The sequence below is a fragment of the Oncorhynchus masou genome, chromosome 9, assembly GCF_036934945.1.
Source record: "Oncorhynchus masou masou isolate Uvic2021 chromosome 9, UVic_Omas_1.1, whole genome shotgun sequence".
Classification (NCBI taxonomy): domain Eukaryota; kingdom Metazoa; phylum Chordata; class Actinopteri; order Salmoniformes; family Salmonidae; genus Oncorhynchus; species Oncorhynchus masou.
In genome coordinates this window covers 62,827,767-62,851,968 of record NC_088220.1, presented here as the reverse complement: position 1 = coordinate 62,851,968, position 24,202 = coordinate 62,827,767, and the positions used below count along the sequence as shown (strand labels likewise).

The following is a 24,202-nucleotide window of genomic DNA, read 5'->3' as shown; positions in this document are numbered from 1 at the left end:
TTTAGTCAAGTCATTTCACTTAGTGTCATTGCCAATAGATCACTATGATGTACTGTAACACTAGTACCAAAGGTGAGTACAAGGTTATCAGCTTTGACAGGAAACACATTTACTAAGAGGCTGATCGTGTAGTCCACAATGCAAAAAAGAACCATACTACTAAAGATTTGATGGAATGTTAGTGAAATAAACAAACCCTGCAATACTCATCCATCTGTAGCAGCCTCTAAGATACTGTACTAGCTTACATTACATAGTGGCCGACAGATGACCACATGTTTACAAATTCAGGGGAGTCAAGCCTTTGCATATTTTGCTTTTCTGGGCTCATCAGACCTCAGAATGATCCTGGAAAACTGGTGTAACATTAAAGTTAGCTAAAGGAGACACTGAGGAAAAAGGCTGTTGAATTTGAGGAGGATTCCCAGTTGGCCTGTTGTGTAAAGGGGCTCCCGAGTGGTGCAGCGGTCTAAGGCACTGCATCTCAGTGCAAGAGGCGTCACTACAATCCCTGGTTTGAATCCAGGATGAATCACATCCAGCCATGATTGGGAGTCCCATAAGGTGGCGCACAATGGCCCAGTGTTGTCCGGGGTTGGCCGGGGCAGGTCATCATTGTAAATAAAAATTTGTTCTTAACTGACTTGCCTAGTTAAATAAAGTTTAAATAAATAAAGAGGGTCTTACTTCATGCACATTCTGCTACATGATTCACATACTCTGGAAGACAGTTGTTCTGGAGGTACAGCAGCACAGATTTAGCCAGCTGGAGAATTGAAGATTATTTTTTATGTGCATAGTATTCCTACACATTTGTTTCCCATTGTGATTTTCCCGGCAGGGCATTTCTAATGACAAATTATATTTAGTAAATTGCCAAGTATGACTAAAAGGAAAACACAGCCATGAAGTGAATTAGAGGGAAATATTGTCTTGTAAAACAATGCCTTTGTGAGGGATTTCCAGAGCAGCAGGCGAGAAACAGTGAGTTGGCTTCAATTTAGACAGGCTGTGTCTCTCTCTGTCTCTTAGGACTCCTGAAGGGATGAGCTGGGCTGGAGGATGCATGGCATCATCGCGGGCAACAGGGACACTTTTTTATACAGTATGAGGTGACTGAGGAGCTGAACAGACATATCCTGCAGTATGACATTCAGCTGCTACTACTAGGAAGTGAAAACGTTGTTTTTTCCTAAGTGAGATGTGAAATAACAACTAATCCATAGAAGAAGCAATTCTGTTCAAACAGATTTGTGCACATAGTAATAACATTTAGGGTAAAGTGGTTCTAAACAACAAAGCCCTACACTGTGTATGTTTGTAAAAACAGCCCTGCTCAGAAGTCTGGAGCACACACCCTCTACAGCTGACTCTGACAGCTTCTCTTGAACACACACACACACACACACACACACACACACACACACACACACACACACACACACACACACACACACACACACACACACACACACACACACACACACACACACACACACACACACACACACACACACACACACACACACACATTTGAATACCCTCCTAGGAAGACTTGCTGTAGTCAAATTGAATCATCACTCTCAGTGATATCACCATGGGATGCTCAGGGCTGTTGATTTTGGGCTTTGTCCTAAATGTGTCTCACTGCTTGGACATGCTGGGTAAGTCTGAGGAGTTATAATCCATCTGTGAGTGTACAGTTCTGTTTATGGGTTGAGTTTACTAGACCTTAAAGACTTGTTTAACCTGTGGCATTTTACACCGAACAGAGGTGCAATAGTTTTCCTGCTTGATTAGTCTAAATATAAAGGCTTACAAGCAATAAACCCAAGAGCAGAATCAATTTGAAATATTCTGAATGCATTTTAACTGTAGCATTATCAACACACGAAAAAGAATGGAGTCGATTCATTTTATTTTAAACAACGGTTTATTGCTGACATATGTTTATATTCCAATATTGGCTGTTAGTCTGCAATTATTGTCCAATGGTATCAGCTATTAAAACCATTTTGATTGCTTTATGACCTTTTCAATTCCATTCATGACCTTCAGTGATACCATTAATAGTATTGCAATGGCTCTACTAAGTGTACCACTGAGTTTAGGGGAAATCCCTGTGTTATTAGTCAACTCTATTTTATGTTAGTCAGAAAAACCTCACAGTTTGACGTGTTTGAACTTAACTGAGGAACCTCTTCAGTGTGTATTTTCAATCGGCAGATGAATGAGCATCTCTGAGGAATAAATAGGTCTCTAGGTTAGAACCACTGCACTGACAGTATGACTTTCCATCCCCAGATCTCTCCACTAACACATCATCATACAATTCATTAGTTACATCACCGCACTGATCTATTTGTTTGATCAAAAGCAGTTCTTTGTCAATATAAGTTTACATTTTCAGTTGTCTTGCTAACCCCTGAAAATGGAATCATCTGCAAGCATCCATGTACGTGAATGCCTGCTGTTGGGTAGAAGCCAAGATGAAACCACAGCAGCGTCATGTGACTATACTACGATATACTGGCCTTATATGGTACTTGGGTAGCCTACATTTGTTTACATCCCTGTTCGTGAGCATTTCTCCTTTGCCAAGATAATCCATCCACCTGACAGGTGTGGCATGTCAAGAAGCTGATTAAACAGCATGGTCATTACACAGGTGCACCTTTTGCTGGGCACAATAAAAGGCCACTCTAAAATGTGCCATTTTGCCACACAACACAATGCCACAGATGTCTCATGTTTTTGAGGAAGAATGCAATTGGCATGCTGACTGTAGGAATGTCCACCAGAACTGTTGCCAGATAATGTAATGTTAATTTCTCTACCATAATCCACAAGGGATTGTCTGTGGTGGGTTGGTGCTAAGGATAATTTCTGTCTGTAATAAAGCCCTTATGTGGGGAAAAAACTCATTCTGATTGGCCCACAGTGGATGGACCTATGCCCCCCAGGCCCAACCATGGCTGCGCCCCTGCCCAGTCATGTGAAATCCATAGATTAGGGTCTATTTCATGTATCTCATTTGACTGATTCCCTTATATGAACTGTAACTCAGTAAAATCTTTGAAATTGTTGCATATTGTGTTTATATTTTTGTTCATTATACATAAAGCACACTAACCTTAAACAGAGATAGTTGTCAGTGTCTTCTGGCCACAGAAAAAGTGCTAGTGGACATTATTGTGTATTTCAGGCTGTTACTATGTGTTTATTGGTAGTGTATCCTTTTAGCGTGCCTCAGTTATGTACATTTTTGAATACCTTTTCCATTTTTATGAACCATAAACCCACAAGACAAGATATATTTGTGTGACCAATGAATAAGTGAGCATTTGGGGATATACTCAACGTTCTGATTGTTTCCATATGTTGTGACATACAAACCACCACTTCTTGCTGTTCTCTGAATTGATTTGGTCAGAGTATTTATAGTTGGAGACATAAGTATAGTCCTCATCAAAGTGTCCCAACAGCAGTATTTTATAGGATAGGTGATGTGAAGTGTTAGACTGGGTATCCATTGAGTGTTCCCCATGACCCAATGTACTCAGCTGTCATCATTCAGCACTTAAGGTTCAATTTGACTCCCATTTTCACTGGCTAATAGATCAACTGTGTCCTTAAGTGTTCCATAATAGAGAGACGAGAGAGAGGAGAGTGAGTTAGTATGCATTGGAATATGCGTACTATCATCCTCCCAATACTCAAAACTGTCAGGCTGCTTCATTTTATGTCCCCTTCACTGAAACATCCCCTAATCATGGCCAATGTCTTAGAGCCAGACTGTAGCTCCGTTCTTTAACAAAATGGAGTCTTCCATTAAATCTCCACCGGTGGGATCAGTCCCGGCTGCATTTAAGTGTCACAATCAATGTGCACAGTTCAGTCCTCGTCTTTAGCCTTGGATCAACACATAAACCATGTTAGTCTCGAGAGATAAGTCTCATCACTTAGTACATATTACCTTTCAGCACTGCAGCATCTCTATCTTCTGCATTCCACAAAGTGATTGTTTCCATTGACCGTCATTATGTTCTCTGCCCCATATACAAATGGCACCCTATTCATTATAGTGCAGTACTTTTGACCAGGGCCCATAGGGAATAGTGTGCCATTTGGGACACAAGCAGCTGCTTCATCCAGTCTCACCAAGAGACAATGGGATGGACACACACAGACAGGGAACCCTTTTTATAGAAATCACACCAACAGACATCCACCATCTCACTGCCCCTCCTTCACATTTGCTGTTGGTTGTTTTTAGCAACGTATACGGAATATCCCATCAATTAATCAAAGTGCATCCCACAGAGATATGAGTGATTGTAAGTGACTAAGTTTGCGTCCCAAATGGCGCACTACTTTTGACCAGGGCCCATAGAGCTATGGTCAAAAGTAGTGTACTAGGGAATATGGTGCCCCTTTGGGACACTTCATGACAGAATTACTAATAATTTATGCAAATCACAATGTTTTTTTCTCTCACAGATATGGAGGAGGACATGGAGATTGATCGTAACGTCACTGGGATCCTTGGAGAGGACATCTTCCTCCGCTGTCAGTACCTGGGACAGAATGACATCACAGACGCCTCATGGAAACGCCCAGACTCTAGAATGAAGCGATCGATGAAGAAATTAACAGGCTACAAGAACAACAAGGCTTTCAGCAAAGACCCAGACTTCTCCACCCCAGCCTCTCCCACCAATCTGACTGTGAAGATGAGGGTGTCTACTCTGGAGGCTCAGGGGGAGTACACATGCGTGTTTGCCAGTGATGAAGAGGAGATCACTAACAGCATGTTTCTCACTGTCCTGGGTAAGCTTGATTGATTTAGAATACTGCATCCTTCCTTTTTCACCTCCTATAAGTAATCACTAATCTGAGATGACAAGATTGGTGTAACCAAACTTTCCACTGCATTGCTTTGACCAGTTAGGTTATGTCAGATCAGATCATTGATTACTTCAAGAAAGTGAGTAAGGAAGGATGCATTTTAAGAGTATTCGAAGGGGGCTTCTAATTGGTGATGCAAGAATACTTAACACCTAGATGGTAGAGAAAAACAACAGAAGAAAACATGCTGAAATTGGGGGGGTTGGATAGAATATGTGACATTATCATTGCCTGTTGTATCCTTACCTTACTGTACCTTCAAGGTCATAGCAAAGACAGAATCATACAAAACATCCATTGCATTACTGTTTCTTGTACCAGCATCATCCCCGTCATGTGTTTGAATGTTTTTGTTTTGAAGCTCGACCTGATATCCACACAGAGGTGACAGAGGACACAGACAACGCTACCCACTACCAGTCAGTCACATGCTCAGCTACCAATGGTAAACCTGTGGCTCTGATTCGCTGGGAGATCAACGGCAGTCCTCCTACTGACAACTCCTCTGTGGGGATGAGGAACACCAGTTATACCAATGGCACTGCCACTGTGACCAGCATTCTCCGCTTCCCCACCCACCTACAGGACCAGGACAGGGTGACCTGTGTGGTCCAGCACCCAACCCTGCCTGACCCCACCACACATGTCACAGTGGGGGTGGAGACCTTCAGTAAGTCTGCCAGCTCATGTACACAAGGACTGCATTCTAAATGGCACCCTATTCCCTTTATAGTGCACTGCTTTTGACCAGGAAGACTGACAAGATTTGAGACGCATCCTTGATGTGTATGTTTGTGTGTACAGTACTTGGTATTTCTTACTTTCGTGGGCAAGGATTTAGTTTGGGAAGAGGTTAACTCTGACATGACCTGTGGTGCTAAGAATCAATGTCTGAAAATGATCTGTAGATATTGGATTATGCTGGGGCTGGCACCACCCCGAGCTCACTGGCACAGATGTTTACTTTCCTTTGTTCCACGTGGTCACCTCCCCACTCCCCAACCCCTACTCCCGCCATGTACCAGGTATTGTGTGTTTCCTGTACAGTCCTCGCAATCAGCTGTGGCACGACAGAGACAGAACATACACCATCATCATATTCTCATCATATGTCGATATCCTACCACATTAGAGACACGTTTTGATATACAGCCTGTATCCATATGTCAAAGAGGATCATATGACAGAAATATTCTCTGTCATGTCTTTACTATCATTAACTGAAGACTGATAGTTTTTATCAAAGATTCTCTGTAATTAGTTATTACGCGATTAGACTGATTAATCATGTAACCGTAATTACTAGGAAGTCGGGGCACCAAGGAAAAATATTCAGATTACAAAGTTATAATTTCCTAAAATAACTTTTCAGATATTTTATCTGATCAATTAGTCTTCAAATTAATGAATTATTTACTTTACCTCACGTTTGTCATGTCTTGTTATGTCTGTTCCTGTCCTTTCTCTTCATTCTCTCTCTCTGCTGGTCTTTTTAGGTTACCTTCTCTGTCTCTCATCCTTCAGCTGTTCTACATTTCCCCTAACTAGCTCATTCTCTCTTTCCCCACCTGTTCTCTCTTCCCCCTCTGATTAGGTCTCTATTTCTTTCTCTGTTCCTGCTACTTTCAGTGTCTGATTCTTGTTTGTGTTTTTTGATGCCAGAAGCAAGCTGTCGTCTCGTTTGCTTCCACCTTGTCCTGTCCTGTCGGAGTCCGCCTGGCAGGAGCATCCTGCACTATACTAACGTTCTTTTGTTCCGCTGACAACGTTGGAAGAGGATTTATGCCATTCCTGTATTTTCATTAAAGAACTCTGTTTTCTGTTAAAACCGCTTTTGGGTCTTCACTCAAGTTCATAACAGAAGAATCAGACCAAGAATGGACCCAGCGGCTCCGGACCCTTTTCACTCCGCCGTCGAGATCCAGGGAGCGATGCTAGGCAGACACGAGGAGGAATTGTCTGCTGCTCAACATGCCGTTGAGACCCTGGCCGTCCAAGTCTCCGACCTCACAAGACAGGTTCACCAACTCCTCCTCGATCCACCGCCCACTTCCAGGGTTTCCGAGTCTCCGGAGCCCAGGATCAACAACCCGCCGTGTTACTCTGGGGAGCCCACTGAGTGCCGCTCATTCCTCACTCAGTGTGATGTGGTGTTCTCTCTCCAGCCCAACACTTACTCCAGGAGCGCAGCCCGCATCGCCTACGTCATTTCTCTCCTTACCGGACGGGCGCGTGAGTGGGGCACGGCAGTCTGGGAGGCGAGGGCTGAGTGTATTAACCAGTATCAGGACTTTAAGGAGGAGATGATACGGGTTTTTGACCGTTCTGTTTTTGGCGAGGAGGCTTCCAGGGCCCTGTCTTCCCTATGTCAGGGGAATAGATCCATAACGGATTATTCTATTGAGTTTCGCACTCTCGCCGCCTCTAGTGACTGGAACGAGCCGGCTTTGCTCGCTCGTTTTCTGGAGGGTCTCCACGTCGAGGTTAAGGATGAGATCCTCTCCCGGGAGGTTCCTTCCAGTCTGGACTCCTTAATAGCTCTCGCTATTCGCATAGAGCGACGGTTTGATCTTCGTCGCCGAGCTCGTGGAAAGGAGCTCACGTTCTCCGTTGCTCCCCTCTCCACATCACTGCCACCTGCCGCATCACTGCCACCCTCCTCCGCCGGCTCGGATGCTGAGCCTATGCAGCTGGGGGTATTCGCATCTCGGCCAAGGAGAGGGAACGGAGAATCACCAATCGCCTCTGTCTCTACTGCGGCTCCGCTGGTCATTTTGTCACCTCATGTCCAGTAAAAGCCAGAGCTCATCAGTAAGAGGAGGGCTACTGGTGAGCGCAACTACTCAGGCCTCTCCTTCTGGATCACGCACTACCTTTCCGGTCCATCTCCGCTGGCCCGGTTCATCTGCTTCCTGCAGTGCCTTGATAGACTCTGGGGCGGAGGGCTGTTTTATGGACGAGACCTGGGCTCGGGAACATGACATTCCTCTCAGACAGTTAGGGAGCCCAGGGCCTTGTTCGCTTTAGATGGTAGTTCTCTCCCAAGATTCAGCGTGAGACGCTGCCTTTAACCCTCACTGTCTCTGGTAATCATAGCGAAACCATTTCTTTTTTAATTTTTCGTTCACCTTTTACACCTGTTGTTTTGGGTCATCCCTGGCTAGTGCGCCATAACCCTTCTATTAATTGGTCTAGTAATACTATCCTATCCTGGAATGTTTCTTGTCATGTAACCTGTTTAATGTCTGCTATCCCTCCTGTTTCCTCTGTCTCTTCTTCACAGGAGGAGCCTGGCGATTTGACAGGGGTGCCGGAGGAGTATCACGATCTGCGCACGGTGTTCAGTCGTTCCAAGGCCACTTCTCTCCCTCCACACCGGTCGTATGACTGTAGTATTGATCTCCTTCCGGGAACTACTCCCCCGGGGTAGATTATACTCTCTGTCGGCTCCCGAACGTAAGGCTCTCGAGGATTATTTGTCGGTTTCGCTCGACGCCGGTACCATAGTCTCCTCCTCCTCCCCCGCCGGAGCTGGGTTTTTTTGTTCAGAAGAAGGACGGGTCCCTGCGCCCATGCGTGGATTATCGAGGGCTGAATGACATAACAGTTAAGAATCGTTATCCGCTTCCTCTTATGTCTTCAGCCTTCGAGATCCTGCAGGGAGCCAGGTTTTTCACCAAATTGGACCTTCGTAACGCCTACCATCTCGTGCGCATCAGGGAAGGGGACGAGTGGAAGACGGCGTTTAACACTCCGTTAGGGCACTTTGAATACCGGGTTCTTCCTTTCGGCCTCGTTAACGCTCCAGCTGTCTTTCAGGCACTAGTTAACGACGTCCTGAGAGACATGCTGAACATTTTTGTTTTCGTTTACATGGACGATATCCTGATTTTTTCACCGTCTCTCTCGATTCATGTTCAGCACGTGCGACGCGTCCTCCAGCGCCTTTTGGAGAACTGTCTTTATGTGAAGGCTGAGAAGTGCACTTTTCATGCCGCCTCTGTCCCTTTTCTCGGTTCCGTTATTTCCGCTGAGGGCATTAAGATGGATCCCGCTAAGGTCCAGGCTGTCATTGATTGGCCCGTTCCTAAGTCACGCGTCGAGCTGCAGCGCTTTCTGGGCTTCGCTAATTTCTACCGTCGTTTCATCCGTAATTTCGGTCAGGTGGCAGCTCCTCTCACAGCCCTTACTTCTGTTAAGACGTGCTTTAAGTGGTCCGTTTCCGCCCAGGGAGCTTTTGATCTTCTTAAGAATCGTTTTACATCCGCACCTATTCTTGTTACACCTGACATCTCTAGACAGTTTGTTGTTGAGGTTGACGCGTCAGAGGTGGGCGTGGGAGCCATTCTTTCTCAGCGCTCTCTCTGACGGCAAGGTCCATCCTTGCGCGTTTTTCTCTCATCGCTTATCGCCGTCAGAACGTAACTATGATGTTGGTAATCGCGAACTGCTCGCCATCCGCTTAGCCCTAGGCGAATGGCGACAGTGGTTGGAGGGGGCGACCGTTCCTTTTGTCGTTTGGACTGACCATAGGAACCTTGAGTACATCCGTTCAGCCAAACGACTTAATGCGCGTCAGGCTCGTTGGGCTCTGTTTTTCGCTCGTTTCGAGTTTGTTATTTCTTATCGTCCGGGCTCAAAAACACCAAACCTGATGCTTTATCTCGTCTCTTCAGTTCTTCTGAGGTCTCCACCGACCCCGATGGGATTCTCCCTGAGGGGCGTGTTGTCGGGTTGACTGTCTGGGGAATTGAGAGGCAGGTAAAGCAAGCACTCGCTCACACTCCGTCGCCGAGCTTGTCCTAGGAACCTTCTGTTCGTTCCCGTTCCTACTCGTCCGGCCGTTCTTCAGTGGGCCCACTCTGCCAAGTTAGCCGGCCACCCCGGCGTTCGGGGTACGCTCGCTTCCATTCGCCAGCGTTTCTGGTGGCCCACTCGGGAACGTGACGCGCGTCGATTTGTCGCCGCTTGTTCGGTCTGCGCGCAGACTAAATCTGGGAACTCTCCTCCTGCCGGCCGTCTCAGACCGCTTCCCATTCCCTCTCGACCGTGGTCTCACATCGCTTTAGATTTTATCACCGGACTGCCTTCATCAGCGGGGAAGACAGTTATTCTTACGGTTGTCGATAGATTCTCTAAGGCGGCTCATTTCATTCCTCTCGATAAGCTCCCTTCTGCTAAGGAGACGGCTCAGATCATTATCGAGAATGTTTTCCGAATTCATGGCCTTCCGTCTGACGTCGTTTCCGACAGAGGCCCGCAGTTCACGTCTCAATTTTGGAGGGAGTTTTGCCGTTTGATTGGGGCTTCCGTCAGTCTCTCGTCCGGCTTTCATCCCCAGTCTAACGGTCAAGCCGAACGGGCCAATCAGACTGTTGGTCGCATTTTACGCAGTCTTTCTTTTCGTAACCCTGCGTCTTGGTCAGAACAGCTCCCTGGGCAGAGTACGCCCACAACTCGCTTCCCTCGTCTGCTACCGGTCTATCCCCTTTCAGTGTAGCCTCGGGTACCAGCCTCCGCTGTTCTCATCTCAGCTCGCCGAGTCCTGCGTCCCCTCCGCTCAGGCTTTTGTCCAGCGTTGCGAGCGCACCTGGAAGGGGGTCAGGTCGGCACTTTGCCGTAATAGGGCGCAGACTGTGAGGGCCGCTAATAAGCGTAGGACCAAGAGTCCTAGATATTGTTGCGGTCAGAGAGTATGGCTCTCCACTCAGAACCTTCCCCTTAAGACAGCTTCTCGCAAGTTGGCCCCGCGGTTCATTGGTCCGTTCCGTATTTCCCAGGTCATTAATCCTGTCGCAGTGCGACTTCTTCTCCCGCTATCTTCGTCGCGTTCACCCGGTCTTCCATGTCTCCTGTGTTAAGCCCGTTCTTCGCGCCCCCCCGCTCGTCCCCCCCATCCTTGTCGAGGGCGCACCCATCTACAGGGTTCGTAAGATTTTGGACATGCGCCCTCGGGGCCGTGGTCATCAGTACCTAGTGGATTGGGAGGGGTACGGTCCTGAGGAGAGGAGTTGGGTTCCCTCTCGGGACGTGCTGGACCGTTCGCTGATCGATGATTTCCTCCGTTGCCGCCAGGTTTCCTCCTCGAGTGCGCCAGGAGGCGCTCGGTGAGTGGGGGGTACTGTCATGTCTTGTTATGTCTGTTCCTGTCCTTTCTCTTCATTCTCTCTCTGCTGGTCTTTTTAGGTTACCTTCTCTGTCTCTCATCCTTCAGCTGTTCTACATTTCCCCTAACTAGCTCATTCTCTCTTTCCCCACCTGTTCTCTCTTCCCCCTCTGATTAGGTCTCTATTTCTTTCTCTGTTCCTGCTACTTTCAGTGTCTGATTCTTGTTTGTGTTTTTTGATGCCAGAAGCAAGCTGTCGTCTCGTTTGCTTCCACCTTGTCCTGTCCTGTCGGAGTCCGCCTGGCAGGAGCATCCTGCACTATACTAACGTTCTTTTGTTCCGCTGACAACGTTGGAAGAGGATTTATGCCATTCCTGTATTTTCATTAAAGAACTCTGTTTTCTGTTAAAACCGCTTTTGGGTCTTCACTCAAGTTCATAACAACGTTAGTCTCATTCCAAACATTGTAAATTGTTGGTTATCTGCACGAACCCAGTCTTCAATATGAGTCATCCATACATCAATTGTCTTAAATCATTTATTTATTACTAACTAAGTAATTCACAGAAATGCATAAACAAACAAACAAACAAGGTAAATGTGGTTACATGAAATGATAGGAGAATGTGCCCTAGTGGGCTAAACCGGCATGGCGGCTTGTTAGACAAAAGGGGAAGTGGGGGTCGACTAAGAAGTCACTACAGAGTGATAATTATAACAATTGAAATGCTAATCCTTTGCACATGAACGCTCACTCATTCGGGAACAATTGCAATCAATATATATATTTACGCTCAGTGTGTCATCTTGATCACTGGTGAAAAGTTTGTTTATTTTGTAGAATTGTCCGTCTCTCTCCCTCTCTCTGTCGTGGTTATAGTGGATAGTTCAGAGTGACATTAATTTGTTTTGTTATAGATTGGATGTTTCAGCGGTTGTCATTCTTCACGTTCAATGATACCGAATTCCTAGCTGCAGACTAGTAATTAATATCAAAGACTTGTTCTTATTCTGTCGGTATAGATAGTCTAAGGGTTTAACCACGTGGTATGGTTAAAAGATTCAGCAATGGTGTACAACCTGTGTCTCCCCTAATGGAGAAAAACATGGTCTGCAACCTTTCGCCATATTGTAATTGAGGTAAGCTCGGTCTGCTGATCAAAAACCCGAGTGGGGGTTTTATTCGGAAGGCAGAAAAGGGCTGTCCCAGGACGCCTGCCCCTAACTGGGCTCAGGGGCGGTCCTCTGATTTAGTTAACTCCAATCCCCTTTTGAGTTTTCCTTCATTAACCTCTTGAAACTCCCCATCCCGGATCCGGGATTGTGACTAAGCCTCAGGCTCATTAGCATAACGCAACGTTAACGATTTCTGAAAATCGCAAATAAAATTAAAATAATGCGTTTGCTCTCAAGCTTAGCCTTTTCTTAACAACACTGTCATCTCAGATTTTCAAAATATGCTTTTGAACCATAGAAATTGACTAATTTGTGTAAGAGTATGCAAAGCTAGCATAGCATTTTGTGTAGCATGTAGCACGCAACATTTTCACAAAAGCCAGATAACCAAATAAATAAAATCATTTACCTTTGAAGAGCTTCTGATGTTTTCAATGAGGAGACTCCCAGCCACATACCAGATGCGCAGTGTTTCCTGAAAGCGTCTGTGTGTAGGAGAAATCGTTCCGTTTTCTACATTGCGCCTGGCTACCGAAACGAACCGAAAATGCAGTCACCTACAACGTGAAACTTTTTCCGGATTAACTACATAATATCGACCGAAACATGGCAAACGTTGTTTGGAATCAATCCTCAAGGTGTTTCTTCACATATCTCTTCATTGACATGCAGTTCGTGGAAGCTTGCTTCTCTCTCTGTGCCCCATGGAAAAATACTGGCAGGTGACTTTTGCGCACCAATTTCGGCGCAGGACACCGGGCGGACACGTGGTAAATGTGGTCTCTTATGGTCAATCTTCCAATGATCTGCCTACAAATACGTCACAATGCTGCAGACACCTTGGGGAAACGACAGAAAGGGCAGACTCATTCCTCTTGCGTTCACAGCCATATAAGGAGATCATGAAAGACAGAGCCTCAAAAATCCTTGTCATTTCCTGGATGCCAAGTCATCTTGGTTTTGCCTGAAGCTCACGTTAAAGGGCACGCACAGAGAAGATATTTGTATTTCTGGACACGTCAGAGTGTTTTCTTTCGAACAGTAGCAATTATATGCATAGTCGAGCATCTTTTTGTGACAAAATATCTTGTTTAAAACGGGAACGTTTTTCTTCCAAAAATGAAATAGCGCCACCATAGGTGTAAGAGGTTAAACAGTCCAAAATCATATTACACACTTTTACAAACAGTATCATACTCACTCATTCATCTTATACAACAATTAGATGTAAACCTCATATATGAGGTTTATTTTATATGGGCGTTATGGTAATGTAGTCACACCGTCTCCAATGAGCATCCCCAAGTTGTGACAAACGGACCAGTTCATAGCTGGATTCTTCAGCGATCTTTTATACTTTCTCCGGAACATGAAATCTGTTCGTACCTCAAGTTCTGTGAGGTGGAAGGATTTCCTTTGTCCTCTATGAAAATGTAATCCCTCTATACTGTGGGTCCATGAGGGGATCCTCAGGAATTTACGACATCTCTCTGACCACAGCAACCTAGTTGAAGGAGAAGAGGGGGACGCAGGGCGAGGGGGATGGGGTTTGCTATATCCAAAGAGGTCAACGTCATGACACCTCCCTTATCCATATGTGGTAGTATCAAAGTCTTTGATAATCAGCAATAGAGTGATGCCTTTCTATATCAGCGGTCAGTCTGTATTGAGATGTGTGAAATAGTGTGCTTCCCAAATGGCACCCTATTCCCTATATAGTGCACTACTTTTAACCAGAGTCATATTGGAAATATGGTGCCATTTGGGATGTAGGCATAGTCCTGTAGTTCCAGCCCCGCCAGCAGATCTGCTCTCAGCTGTAGCCTGCTGAACAGATGGAACAGGTAAGAAGTGTCAGCACTCTCCTCCAACCGGCAGCCCTGTTATGCCCTGTGTTTATCTTTCATACGTCTATCCTTTCACTTCAGCCTTCTCAAAATTTAAACCACAGCCCTAGAGGCCCAGACATTAGATATAGGACTCACTGTTGTTATACTGATGGACCATTCCCACCTGCTCATGTACAATTATTATTTCTCTCTGCCTGCAGTGGCTCCCAATGTGACCATTGAGACATACCTGGTTCTAGAGGACGGGAAGGAGTTCTGGGTGGTCACCTGTGGTGCAGCTGGAGGGCGACCCCAAGCTGACATCACCCTGGTGCTGCTCAATCGGGAGGCCAGTTCCATGTCACAGAAGGAGGTTGTCATGGATGCAGCAGACACATTGGTCAGGTCATACCGCTTCCCAGCTGAGCTTCATGAAGGGGAAAACATCACCTGTCTGTTTGACCACCCCAAGTTCCCACACAGAGAGCTACGGACCACCACTTTGCCGGCATTCTGTGAGTACTGATCACGAGTCATAACTGAGGATTTGGAGCCAAAAGTATGGTCTTAGGAGACTGCTTTTCATTTACTCTACTTAATAAAAGACTCTGTGTTGGATATTCTGTTTTCACTTCCTATTGTGTAGATCTGTCTGCTGTTCGGCTGCTGAACCCAGGGTTGGCAGACCGCAGCAACAAGAGCCAGGCTGTAGAGTCAGTCGTTCTGGAGGAAGGACAGAGCAAAACCACCATCGGGCTAAAGGTCGTTGGGGATGTACCACGTTACAGTATTGTATGCACCAAGTAAGGATACCTGTATTACTATCATAATACAGACAAGATGTCTGTTGATTTCTCTTGATTGTTTAACTTCAGTTAATCTCAGATAAAGGACAACATTAACATGTTGTGATAATCTTATCAATCAGCGAACAGTTACAAAAAACAAAGTTTGCTGTCCCATTTTGCCTTACAGCAATTTCATTCATTTCTGCTATTGTTGCTATACTATTATTTGCATCATTAACACAGGTGTTAACATCACATACATATCATGTTAGGCAGCTGTGGTGAGAGGTTTGGTTGAAAACCACAGGCAATAGATAGGCACTAGACACACATCCTGCAGATTTGTTTTAGAAGCATCCAGCTGCAGATTTTACATGCTGACACCGAATGGGCGACAAACCTCAAAGCACATGCGTCTCATATGGTATTTTTGCATTTTATGCGCACGTGCAACCTGTAATTTAGACATTTGTTGGTAATGTGCTACGAACATACCAGTCGACGCCCTAGCCTCGATCCGTCTGGGCATTATGTTAATTAACCACTGTTGCTTGTGTAGCTAGCTAGCACACACTAGTTAGCTGGCACATACTAGCCAGCTAGTACAACACTATCTAGCTAGATAGTACATGTTTGCTCTAGTACACACTAGCTAGCTAGCTAGTGCACACTAGCTAGTACCGATCTTATAATTCTAAATGTAATTTCACCACCTGTGCTGTTGGTAGCGGTAACGCACCATCCTGTCTGAACAGAACATAACATGTCGCAGTATAGCAACAATAGTATATGTCTCACAGCATCTCACAGCGTCTGTGGCGTGAGAAGATATCTGCTGCAGCCAGACCATTTTTTATCAACTTTGAATAGCAATCACCAAGTTGGTGACATTATCCCTGGATCTAACTATGCGAGAACAAAAGCTCTTTGAGGTGTTGCTCTTTTTTAATTTAACTAGGCAAGTCAGTTAATAACAAATTTTTATTTACAATGATGGCCTATCGGTGAACAGTGGGTTAACTTTTTTTTTTACCTTGGCAGCTTAGGGATTCGATCCAGCAACCTTTCGGGTACTGGCCCAACGCTCTAACCACGGCTACCTGCCTCTGGAGAGTGCAAACTGTGCACACTACCCACAAAATGAGGTGGAAACTGAGCTGCAGTTCCTAACCTACTGCCAAATGTATGGCCATATTAGAGACACATATTTCTCTCAGACCCAGAAAGAATTAGAAAACAAATCCAATTTTGATAAACTTCCAAATCTATTGTGTGAAATACCACAGTGTGCCATCACAGCAGCAATATTTGTGACCTAAAAAGTGCAACCAGTGCAGGACAAACACCATTGTAAATACAACCTATATTTATGTGTATTTATTTTCCCTTTTGGAACTTTTGTGAATGTAACATTTACTGTTAATTTGTTATTGTATATTTCACTTTTGTTTATTATCTATTTCACTTGCTTTGGCATTGTATACAAATGTTTCCCATGCCAATAAAGCCCTTTGAATTGAGTGTCTAACTGTAACAGTGTCTGTCTGGTCTTGTGTTGTCTCCTAGAGAAGAGCAGTCTCTCCCTGAGGGTGTGGAGGTGATTGGCAGTGCTCTAATCCTGCAGGGTCCTGTGGAGCTCTACCATGCAGGGCTGTATGAGTGTGAGGCCTCCTACTACAGCCACAGGGCATCTGTACTGCTGGACATTACCGTTAACCCACATGTCAAGCAGTCTGGTACGCGCAGAGTCTTGTCAACATATCATAGGTTGTGTCCCAAATAGTACCCTATTCCTGATATAGTGCACTATAGTGACAATGGGCCCTGGTAAAATGTTTGGGATGTAGACTACATATCATATAATTTGGGATGCAGCCAACATATCATCTTCATCATTTGACAATGCCATATCTGGCAGTCTGTAATTTGTAGCGAGACAGCATTATGTTAATACAAGTGACATCTATCATACATTTTATTTTGTTAATGTAAGAAATATTGTTAGTATAAATCAGAATGTTTATTTTCCTGCACACTGTAAAGTTAAGCGATTAGCATGTTTATTGCCTTCTATCCTCTGTGTGCTAGTGACTGTTCCTCCCAGCATAAGGATTGATGTCCAGGACAGACTGGGTGACAGATTCATTGAGTGCCTGGCTGCAGACTCTGTCCCCATTGCCAATGTGTCCTGGGTTCTACCTGAGGGTGTGTCTGGGCCCTCCTGGTCCAGTCTCACATCCCATAATGGAACCCATTCTGTCAGCAGTGTGTTAGTCCTGCCTGCCTGCTCAGCCCAGGAGCTCAATATAGAGTGTGTGATAGATCATTCTGTGTTTGTGTTGCCAGAGAGAAGACAGATAACACTCCCTGTGTGTGGTATGTTCAACAAATCATCGAACACCATCAATTAAAGCTCTAGTGTTAAAATACATTTTTTACATTGAGAACATGTATCCTATATCTTTGTTATTTTATTTACATTGATAACATGTATCCTATATCTGTTATTTTAATTACATTGAGAACATGTATCCTATATCTCTGTTATTTTATTTACATTGAGAACATGTATCCTGTATCTCTGTTATTTTATTTACATTGAGAACATGTGTCCTATATCTGTTATTTTATTTACATTGAGAACATGTATCCTATATCGCTGTTCTATCTACATGCAGCTCCTCCTAACATCACCATCCAGTCCAGCTCTGAGTGGGAGGAAGATGTAGCATACACACTGGTGCAGTGCACTGTGGACAGTGTTGGACCTGCTGCCACTATCTCCTGGAGTCTTGGAGACAGAGACAGTGACAATAGTACCAGTCAGCTTAAAGTGGGGCAGGAGCAGGTAAAGGGAAAGAACAAATGAAAGGGTGATTGGAATCAAAAATAGATACAGCAAAAATTAAGAAAAAGAACAGCAACCATTTGGATATAATTTGCACACTCTAACATATTTTCCGCTTGCAGGATCAGGGGCAGCCTGAGCACCATGCCAATGGCTCTGTGACGGTCTGTAGTGTGTTGAGGCTCCCCACTTCCATGTTCTCTGGTCAGAATGTCACCTGTGTGGTGGATCAGCTGGGTCTTGAAAGGCCAGAGAGAAGAGGGATACTGCTGCGTGGATTGGGTAAATTACTTTATGACTTGTAGTATCCATGTTTCTCCACAATACATTATGTGCATCCCCAATAACATGCTATTTCCCCTATTGGTCCTGGTCAAAAGTAATGCACTATAAAGGGAATAGGGTGTCATTTAGGGACGTATCCATTGTATCCAACCACCACACAATGTCACTCCCTCCCTCCCTTCCCTCAGAGTCCCCTGTGATGCGTGTTTTTGTTGCGAGGCAGAGCAGATCTCTGTGGCTGGCTGTGTGTGAGTACAGAGGGGACGGGATCAGAGCACACCTCTCCTGGGTTCTACCTGACAACACCACAGGCCACATCTCCTTCCGCTCTGGGTATGAAGGTGTGAGAGTGCTAACCAACCTCACCTATGAGTTCCCACTGGCTCTCCACGAGGGACAGGACCTGACTTGCCTCTTTCAAAATCATCATGGACTTAAGGAGAGGAGGACAGTCCATGTTCCCAGATACTGTAAGTGTAATAGAGAATAAATACAAACAGAAATTATTCCCTTTTTTATATAAAGCCCCCAACACCACAAAAGACGTGTTATACAACACATACATTCTGTACACTGTTAGAAAAAAAGGCTTCCTAAACGGTTCTTCAGCTGTCCCAATAGGAGAAGCCTTTTTGGTTCCAGGTAGAACTCTCGTTAGTTTCTCTGTAGAAAGGTTTGTTCATGGAACCCAATTTTTTTTTTTTACCTGGAACCAAAATGGTTTTACCTGGAACCAATAAGGGTTCTTCAAATGGTTCTCCTATAGGGGCAGTCGAAGAACCCTCTTAGGTTTTAGATAGTACCTTATTTTCTAAGAGTGTACTGACACTTCTGTCGTGACATTCATAGACATACAGTACCTGCCAGGCATGCCATGCTTCAACATCCCAGTCAACAGTCAAATATAACTACCTGTCTATCGATTGTATGTATTTAGGGAGTGGTTTGTGTTTTGCCCCCTGTTGACCACTTCCCCTTCCCCTTCTTAGACATATCATCTGTCAGACTACTGAACCAAACCACTCCCCTGTACAAACATTATGGAGATGAGTCCGTCATACACCGAATATCTCTAAAGGAGAATTTCCAAAACCAGAGGATCCTGTTCAAAGTCTATGGCAGTGTACCAACTTACAACCTCACCTGTCACAGGTAATACTCTTTGCTAGACTCTCTTTTACTACAGTATTCCTTTCCTTCAGCTTCTGAACTGTGGAGGCTGAGTGAGAGCACTACAGTAGGATGGAAGACAGAGTAGGGTAATATTACCACTACACAGGGCCGGTAATTTGTACAATCATTGTTTTTCGTCAAGACGGAAGTTCTCATATGTATTGTTTTATGAGAGCTTTTAACTAGACAATAAAATAAGTGCAGTGTCGTAAAGCTGCCACTATTCCTTATTAAGACACTATCAGGACTTCTGTGCTGTGGGACCTGGAGAAGGTTGTCCTGACTGGCAGGCCATGCAGTCGGTCGTACTAAAGAACCCTTTTATCAAGGACAATGAGTGACTCATAAACCTGACACTCTCCTGTCCTCCCATACACAGGCTCATAAATTGTGTTAGGAGTTATTCTGTCAAGCTATTCTGTGTAAAGCTGCGTTCGTATCTGCTAAGGTGGATGATACAGTTACTTATTTATACACCTAAGTAGATATACAAAATACAACGTCTCGTTAGATTTTTGCCACTCAATGTCAACTATAGCAGTGGTTTTGTATGACTTTTTAGTCTGTTTTCCACATATTTTGGAAGGTATCAAAAAGTGTTGTGATAGCAGTTTCCCCCCTCACTTGCTTATCTTATTCTCTCTTCATGACGGTCTTCTTTGCCACTTAGCTGATAAACAGATCAAAGAAGCGTGTGTCCTATGTAATGAATGACCTTCTGTGTCCTGCTGCGTGTTGAAGAAATGATGGCTCATTGGTCCAGATGGATGGCGGAGCTCTGTTGTTCCAATCAAAGGTCACAGAGCAGGATGCGGGCCTCTACACCTGCCACGCCTCTTTCTACCACCATAAGGCCTCAGTCCTCATTCAAGTGGAGGTCACCAGTGAAGATAAACAGCTCAGTGAGTGTACACTCGCCCTATCTTGCATCAGTGATACAACAAAATGTAAGATATGTCAATGGTTTCTGGTGAACATCCCAAAATGATTTGCATAGTATTACATATAATTGGCATTAACTTCAATTTACAACAGGTGTTCCATTCAATTTACTTCCATTTTGTGTTACCTGATGTCTTTCTCCTGTGTGTTTGTGCAGTGATGGTCTTCATCGTCTGCTTCTCCTCGGCTGCGGCCATCTCGATCCTCCTCATTGTCACTTTGTGTGTTTTCTGGTGAGTCGACCAGCAGGTTGGCAGGTGACAAACAGGAAACCAGGTCTGTGCGTCTGATGGTTACTACAGCTAGGCATGACAAAAGTAGCACAGAGCTATTCAAAAAACAGGATGCTCTGTGGCTGGAGCAGACGGGTACGTCAGCCACCACAGCTCTGCCAGACAACTCACACAGTCTGATTCTCTCTGTTTCTGTGGTAAAGACAGATTTATTTTCCATCTAATGTTATCATAGGGCAACTATAGAGCTGTACTCAGAGTTACTACTCTGGAAGTAAGGTAAGCTATTCAAAAACTTCACAGCTGTAGAATTCATATTGTAATTCAATCCCAGTTGCAATGCTTGGAATAAGAGAAATGCATAAAGCAGTCGCCTCTTGTTGCTGTCATTGGATCTGATCAGATCATAAGACTACCACAATGTTTGGATACACTTTGAGATCCTAAATGTCTTTAAAAGCATCTGATCCACAAATCCACTAATGGTCCATGAAAACTCTCCCACAGGGCTCTGGTCAAAAGTAGTGCACTGTGTAGGGAATAGGGTGCCAATTGGGATGTAGACTAACTTCCTCTTTGTCATGACTCATGTGAGAAGGGATGGTAAATATATAGACAGACACACTGACTGCACTTCAGGCTTATTCATTGTGTCTTTGGTCAGTACATTCGGTCAAGGTGCCATTGGTGCGATGAGCACCACTGTCCCATTATCCCTGGTTCCTGTGGGAAGATCTGTCAGGCTAATTTGGAAAGGTCAGTCAGTCGGACAGTATACACAAGAGAAAATATGACACCCCAGGGGAATAGCTATTCCGAGATTTGCATCACCCACGAGTCACCAGCACTAGCAACACTTTTTGAAAAGAGCAGGTCTTCATTGGCCTGGTTGGTGTCATGGGGATCATGAGAGATGAGGAGAGTTACTGCTTCTGACATCAGAGAGATCAATGATGATGTCTGGGGTCACCATCATTCTACTTATATATTCACATAGCATAATGCATGCACACACTCAGTGGCTCAGTGGAAGTCTTTTCACTCATACAACAGCGCCTCCAAGGGGTGCAGTTTGGCCATGCAGGTATATTTGGCCATGCAACTTTATTAGTGAGTGAGGATGATACCCAACTATATAAAAACAACAGAAGAATTAGACAATATTTGAAATGCTGTCTGTCACTGTAACTCAAATGACAATGACTTGTTTTAATTGTTTTTTTTTGCAGCAAAATAAATGGAGGAGACCACCCAGCATCTAAGGTCAGTTATTCTTAGATCTTCTCTCTCACTGATGAGTTCTCAAAAAAACATTATGCACGCTTTGAATTCATGAGAATGGTCCTCTTGCCTTCAGTCATCTATTCCTATAGCTTCTATCCATAGGTCTTTATTCGACATTTGATGTGCTTTGTCCCCTATCTTCTCTGAACTCCTGTAAGAAGCGCGAGTCGCTGGCGCCCCTGACCTCTCTGACCCAGGACCTGTGCTCTCCAGAGTTGAGGAAGGGGAAGGCAGCAGTGACAGTACCAGGAGGAGGAGGCCAGGAGTACAACCAGCTGCTCAGCTATTCTATTGTCATTGATGCCAGATCCACTGTGTAAATAACAGGGTGCACCCCCTACTGCCACCATATAGAGCACTACTTGTGCACTGTATAGGAAATAGGGTGTCATTTGAGTCTGGTTGATTTAGTTTGGTATGTTAAAAAAACATACTCAGTAAATGCATTTAAAAAAACTTGACAAGGATATCGCAAAAGTCAGAGACTTATTTCCATTGTGGTCCCTAAATTCTATGGTGCAAAAACATTACAACATCACATACAGTTGAAGTCGGACGTGTACATACACCTTAGCCAAATACATTTAAACTCTGTTTTTCACAATTCCTGACATTTAATCCTAGTACAAATGCCCTGTCTTAGGTCAGTTATGATCACCACTATATTTTAAGAATGTGAAATATCAGAATAACAGTGGAGAGTGATTTATTTCAGCTTTTATTACTTTCATCACATTCCCAGTGGGTCAGAAGTTTACATACACTCATTATTTGGTAGCATTGCCTTTAAATTGTTTAACTTGGGTCAAATGTTTCAGGTAGCCTTCCACAAGCACAATACGTTGGGTGAATTTTGGCCCATTCCTCCTGACAGAGCTGGTGTAACTGTGTCAGGTTTGTAGGCCTCCTTGATCGCACATGCTTGTTTCAGTTCTGCCAACACATTTTCTATAGGATTGAGGTCAGGGCTTTGTGATGGCCACTCCAATACCTTGACTTTGTTGTCATTAAGTCATTTTGACACAACTTTGGAAGTATGCTTGGGGTTATTGTCCACTTGGTAGACCCATTTGCGACCAAGCTTTAGCTACCTGACTGATGTCTTGAGATGTTGCTTCAATATATCCACGTAATTATCCTTCCTCACACTTTTTTATGGCAGTTTTGGAGTGGTGGCTTCTTCCTTGCTGAGCGGCCTTTCAGGTTATGTTGATATAGGACTCCTTTTACTATGGATATAGATAGTTTTGTACCCGTTTCATCCAGCATCTTCACAAGGTCCTTTGCTGTTGTTCTTAGATTGATTTGCACTTTTCGCACTAAAGTACATTCATCTCTAGGAGACAGAACGCGTTTCCTTCCTGAGCGGTATGATGGCTGCGTGGTCCCATGGTGTTTATACTTGCGTACTATTGTTTGTACAGATGAACGTGGTACCTTCAGGCGTTTGAAAATTACTCCCAAAGATGAACCAGACTTGTGGAGGCCTGCAATCTTTTTTCTGAGGTCTTGGCTGATTTCTTTTGATTTTCCCATGATGTCAAGCAAAGAGGCACTGAGTTTGAGGGTAGGCCTTGAAATACATTCACAATTACACCTCCAATTGATTAAAATTATGTCAATTAGCCTATCAGAAGCTTCTAAAGCCATGACATAATTTTCTGGAATTTTCCAAGCTGTTTAAAGGCACAGTCAAATTAGTGTATGTAAACTTCTGATCCACTGGAATTGTGATACAGTGAATTATAAGTTAAATAATCTGTCTGTAAACAATTGTTGGAAAAATGACTTGTGTCATGCACAAAGTAGAATTCCTAACCGACTTACCAAAACTATAGTTTGTTAACAAGGTATTTGTGGAGTGGTTGAAAAACGAGATTTAATGACTCCAACCTAAGTGTATCTAACTTCCAACTTCAACTGTAGATACAGATACATTACACAGACACTTTTTATTTTTCATTAGCAAGCTTTTGACTGCAGGCAACCACAGGCTTGTACTATATGTCAGAGAACATTCAGATGGGTCTGCTGACCCAGCTAGAGTATTCTGTGCATCACTCTTACGTGATTCATGCCAGGATATTAAAATGCATTATTTTGTGAATTTTTCATGATTTTTTGTTATGTTTATTAGTGTATTATTATGTATGTCATGCTTTGGTGTTTTCAATAATCGTAATATGTTGTAAAGAAATGTATTGTAAAACTGCTAGAAATGATGTTGAGCGTAGCAACTGTTTGTTTTACTGTTTTGGATTTCTGGTCCCCACAAGTATTAAACTTTGAAAGGTTGTTCATTGTAATGTTGTAAAATCCGGAGCATTATCATTAAAGTTACTGTAAATGTGTATCTTGTTGTTAAAACTGCCTTGTTTGACAGGTTTAAGACTAAATTAATTGGTGCGCGCACACACACACACACACACACACACACACACACACACACACACACACACACACACACACACACACACACACACACACACACACACACACACACACACACACACACACACACTCTCTCTCTCTTGTAGAACTAACCTTGTGGGGGTAACACAATTCAGTCCCATTCAAAATCCTATTTTCCCTAACCTTAACCCCAAAACCTAAACCTAGCTCCTAAACC

At 44.2% G+C, this 24,202-nt stretch overlaps 1 protein-coding gene and 1 long non-coding RNA gene across 4 annotated transcripts; one reads left to right on the top strand and one right to left on the bottom strand.

Annotated features, from left to right (window-relative positions):
* The first annotated feature begins 1,459 nt into the window (after positions 1-1,459).
* LOC135546431 (uncharacterized) lies at positions 1,460-23,923 on the top strand. Of its 3 annotated transcripts, none has more exons than XM_064974852.1 (15): positions 1,460-1,664; positions 4,501-4,830; positions 5,270-5,578; positions 14,242-14,535; positions 14,667-14,823; positions 16,375-16,544; positions 16,897-17,184; positions 17,487-17,656; positions 17,779-17,938; positions 18,130-18,411; positions 18,931-19,093; positions 19,856-20,061; positions 20,214-20,289; positions 21,519-21,552; positions 21,735-23,923. In XM_064974852.1, the coding sequence occupies exons 1-15, from the start codon at positions 1,598-1,600 to the stop codon at positions 21,891-21,893; spliced, it is 2,865 nt and encodes a 954-aa protein (XP_064830924.1). In that variant the 5' UTR covers positions 1,460-1,597; the 3' UTR covers positions 21,894-23,923. The 3 variants fall into 3 exon arrangements, with proteins under 3 accessions (XP_064830924.1, XP_064830923.1, XP_064830925.1); XM_064974851.1 differs by having other exon boundaries at positions 1,461-1,664; positions 21,732-23,923; XM_064974853.1 differs by having other exon boundaries at positions 1,463-1,664; positions 19,856-20,016; positions 21,732-23,923.
* On the bottom strand, positions 18,323-20,346 carry LOC135546433 (uncharacterized). The gene is made up of 3 exons (XR_010456582.1): positions 20,184-20,346; positions 19,830-20,037; positions 18,323-18,409 (listed from the first exon to the last, which is right to left on the bottom strand). It is a non-coding gene; the product is annotated as an uncharacterized LOC135546433 (long non-coding RNA).
* Positions 23,924-24,202: the final 279 nt, after the last annotated feature.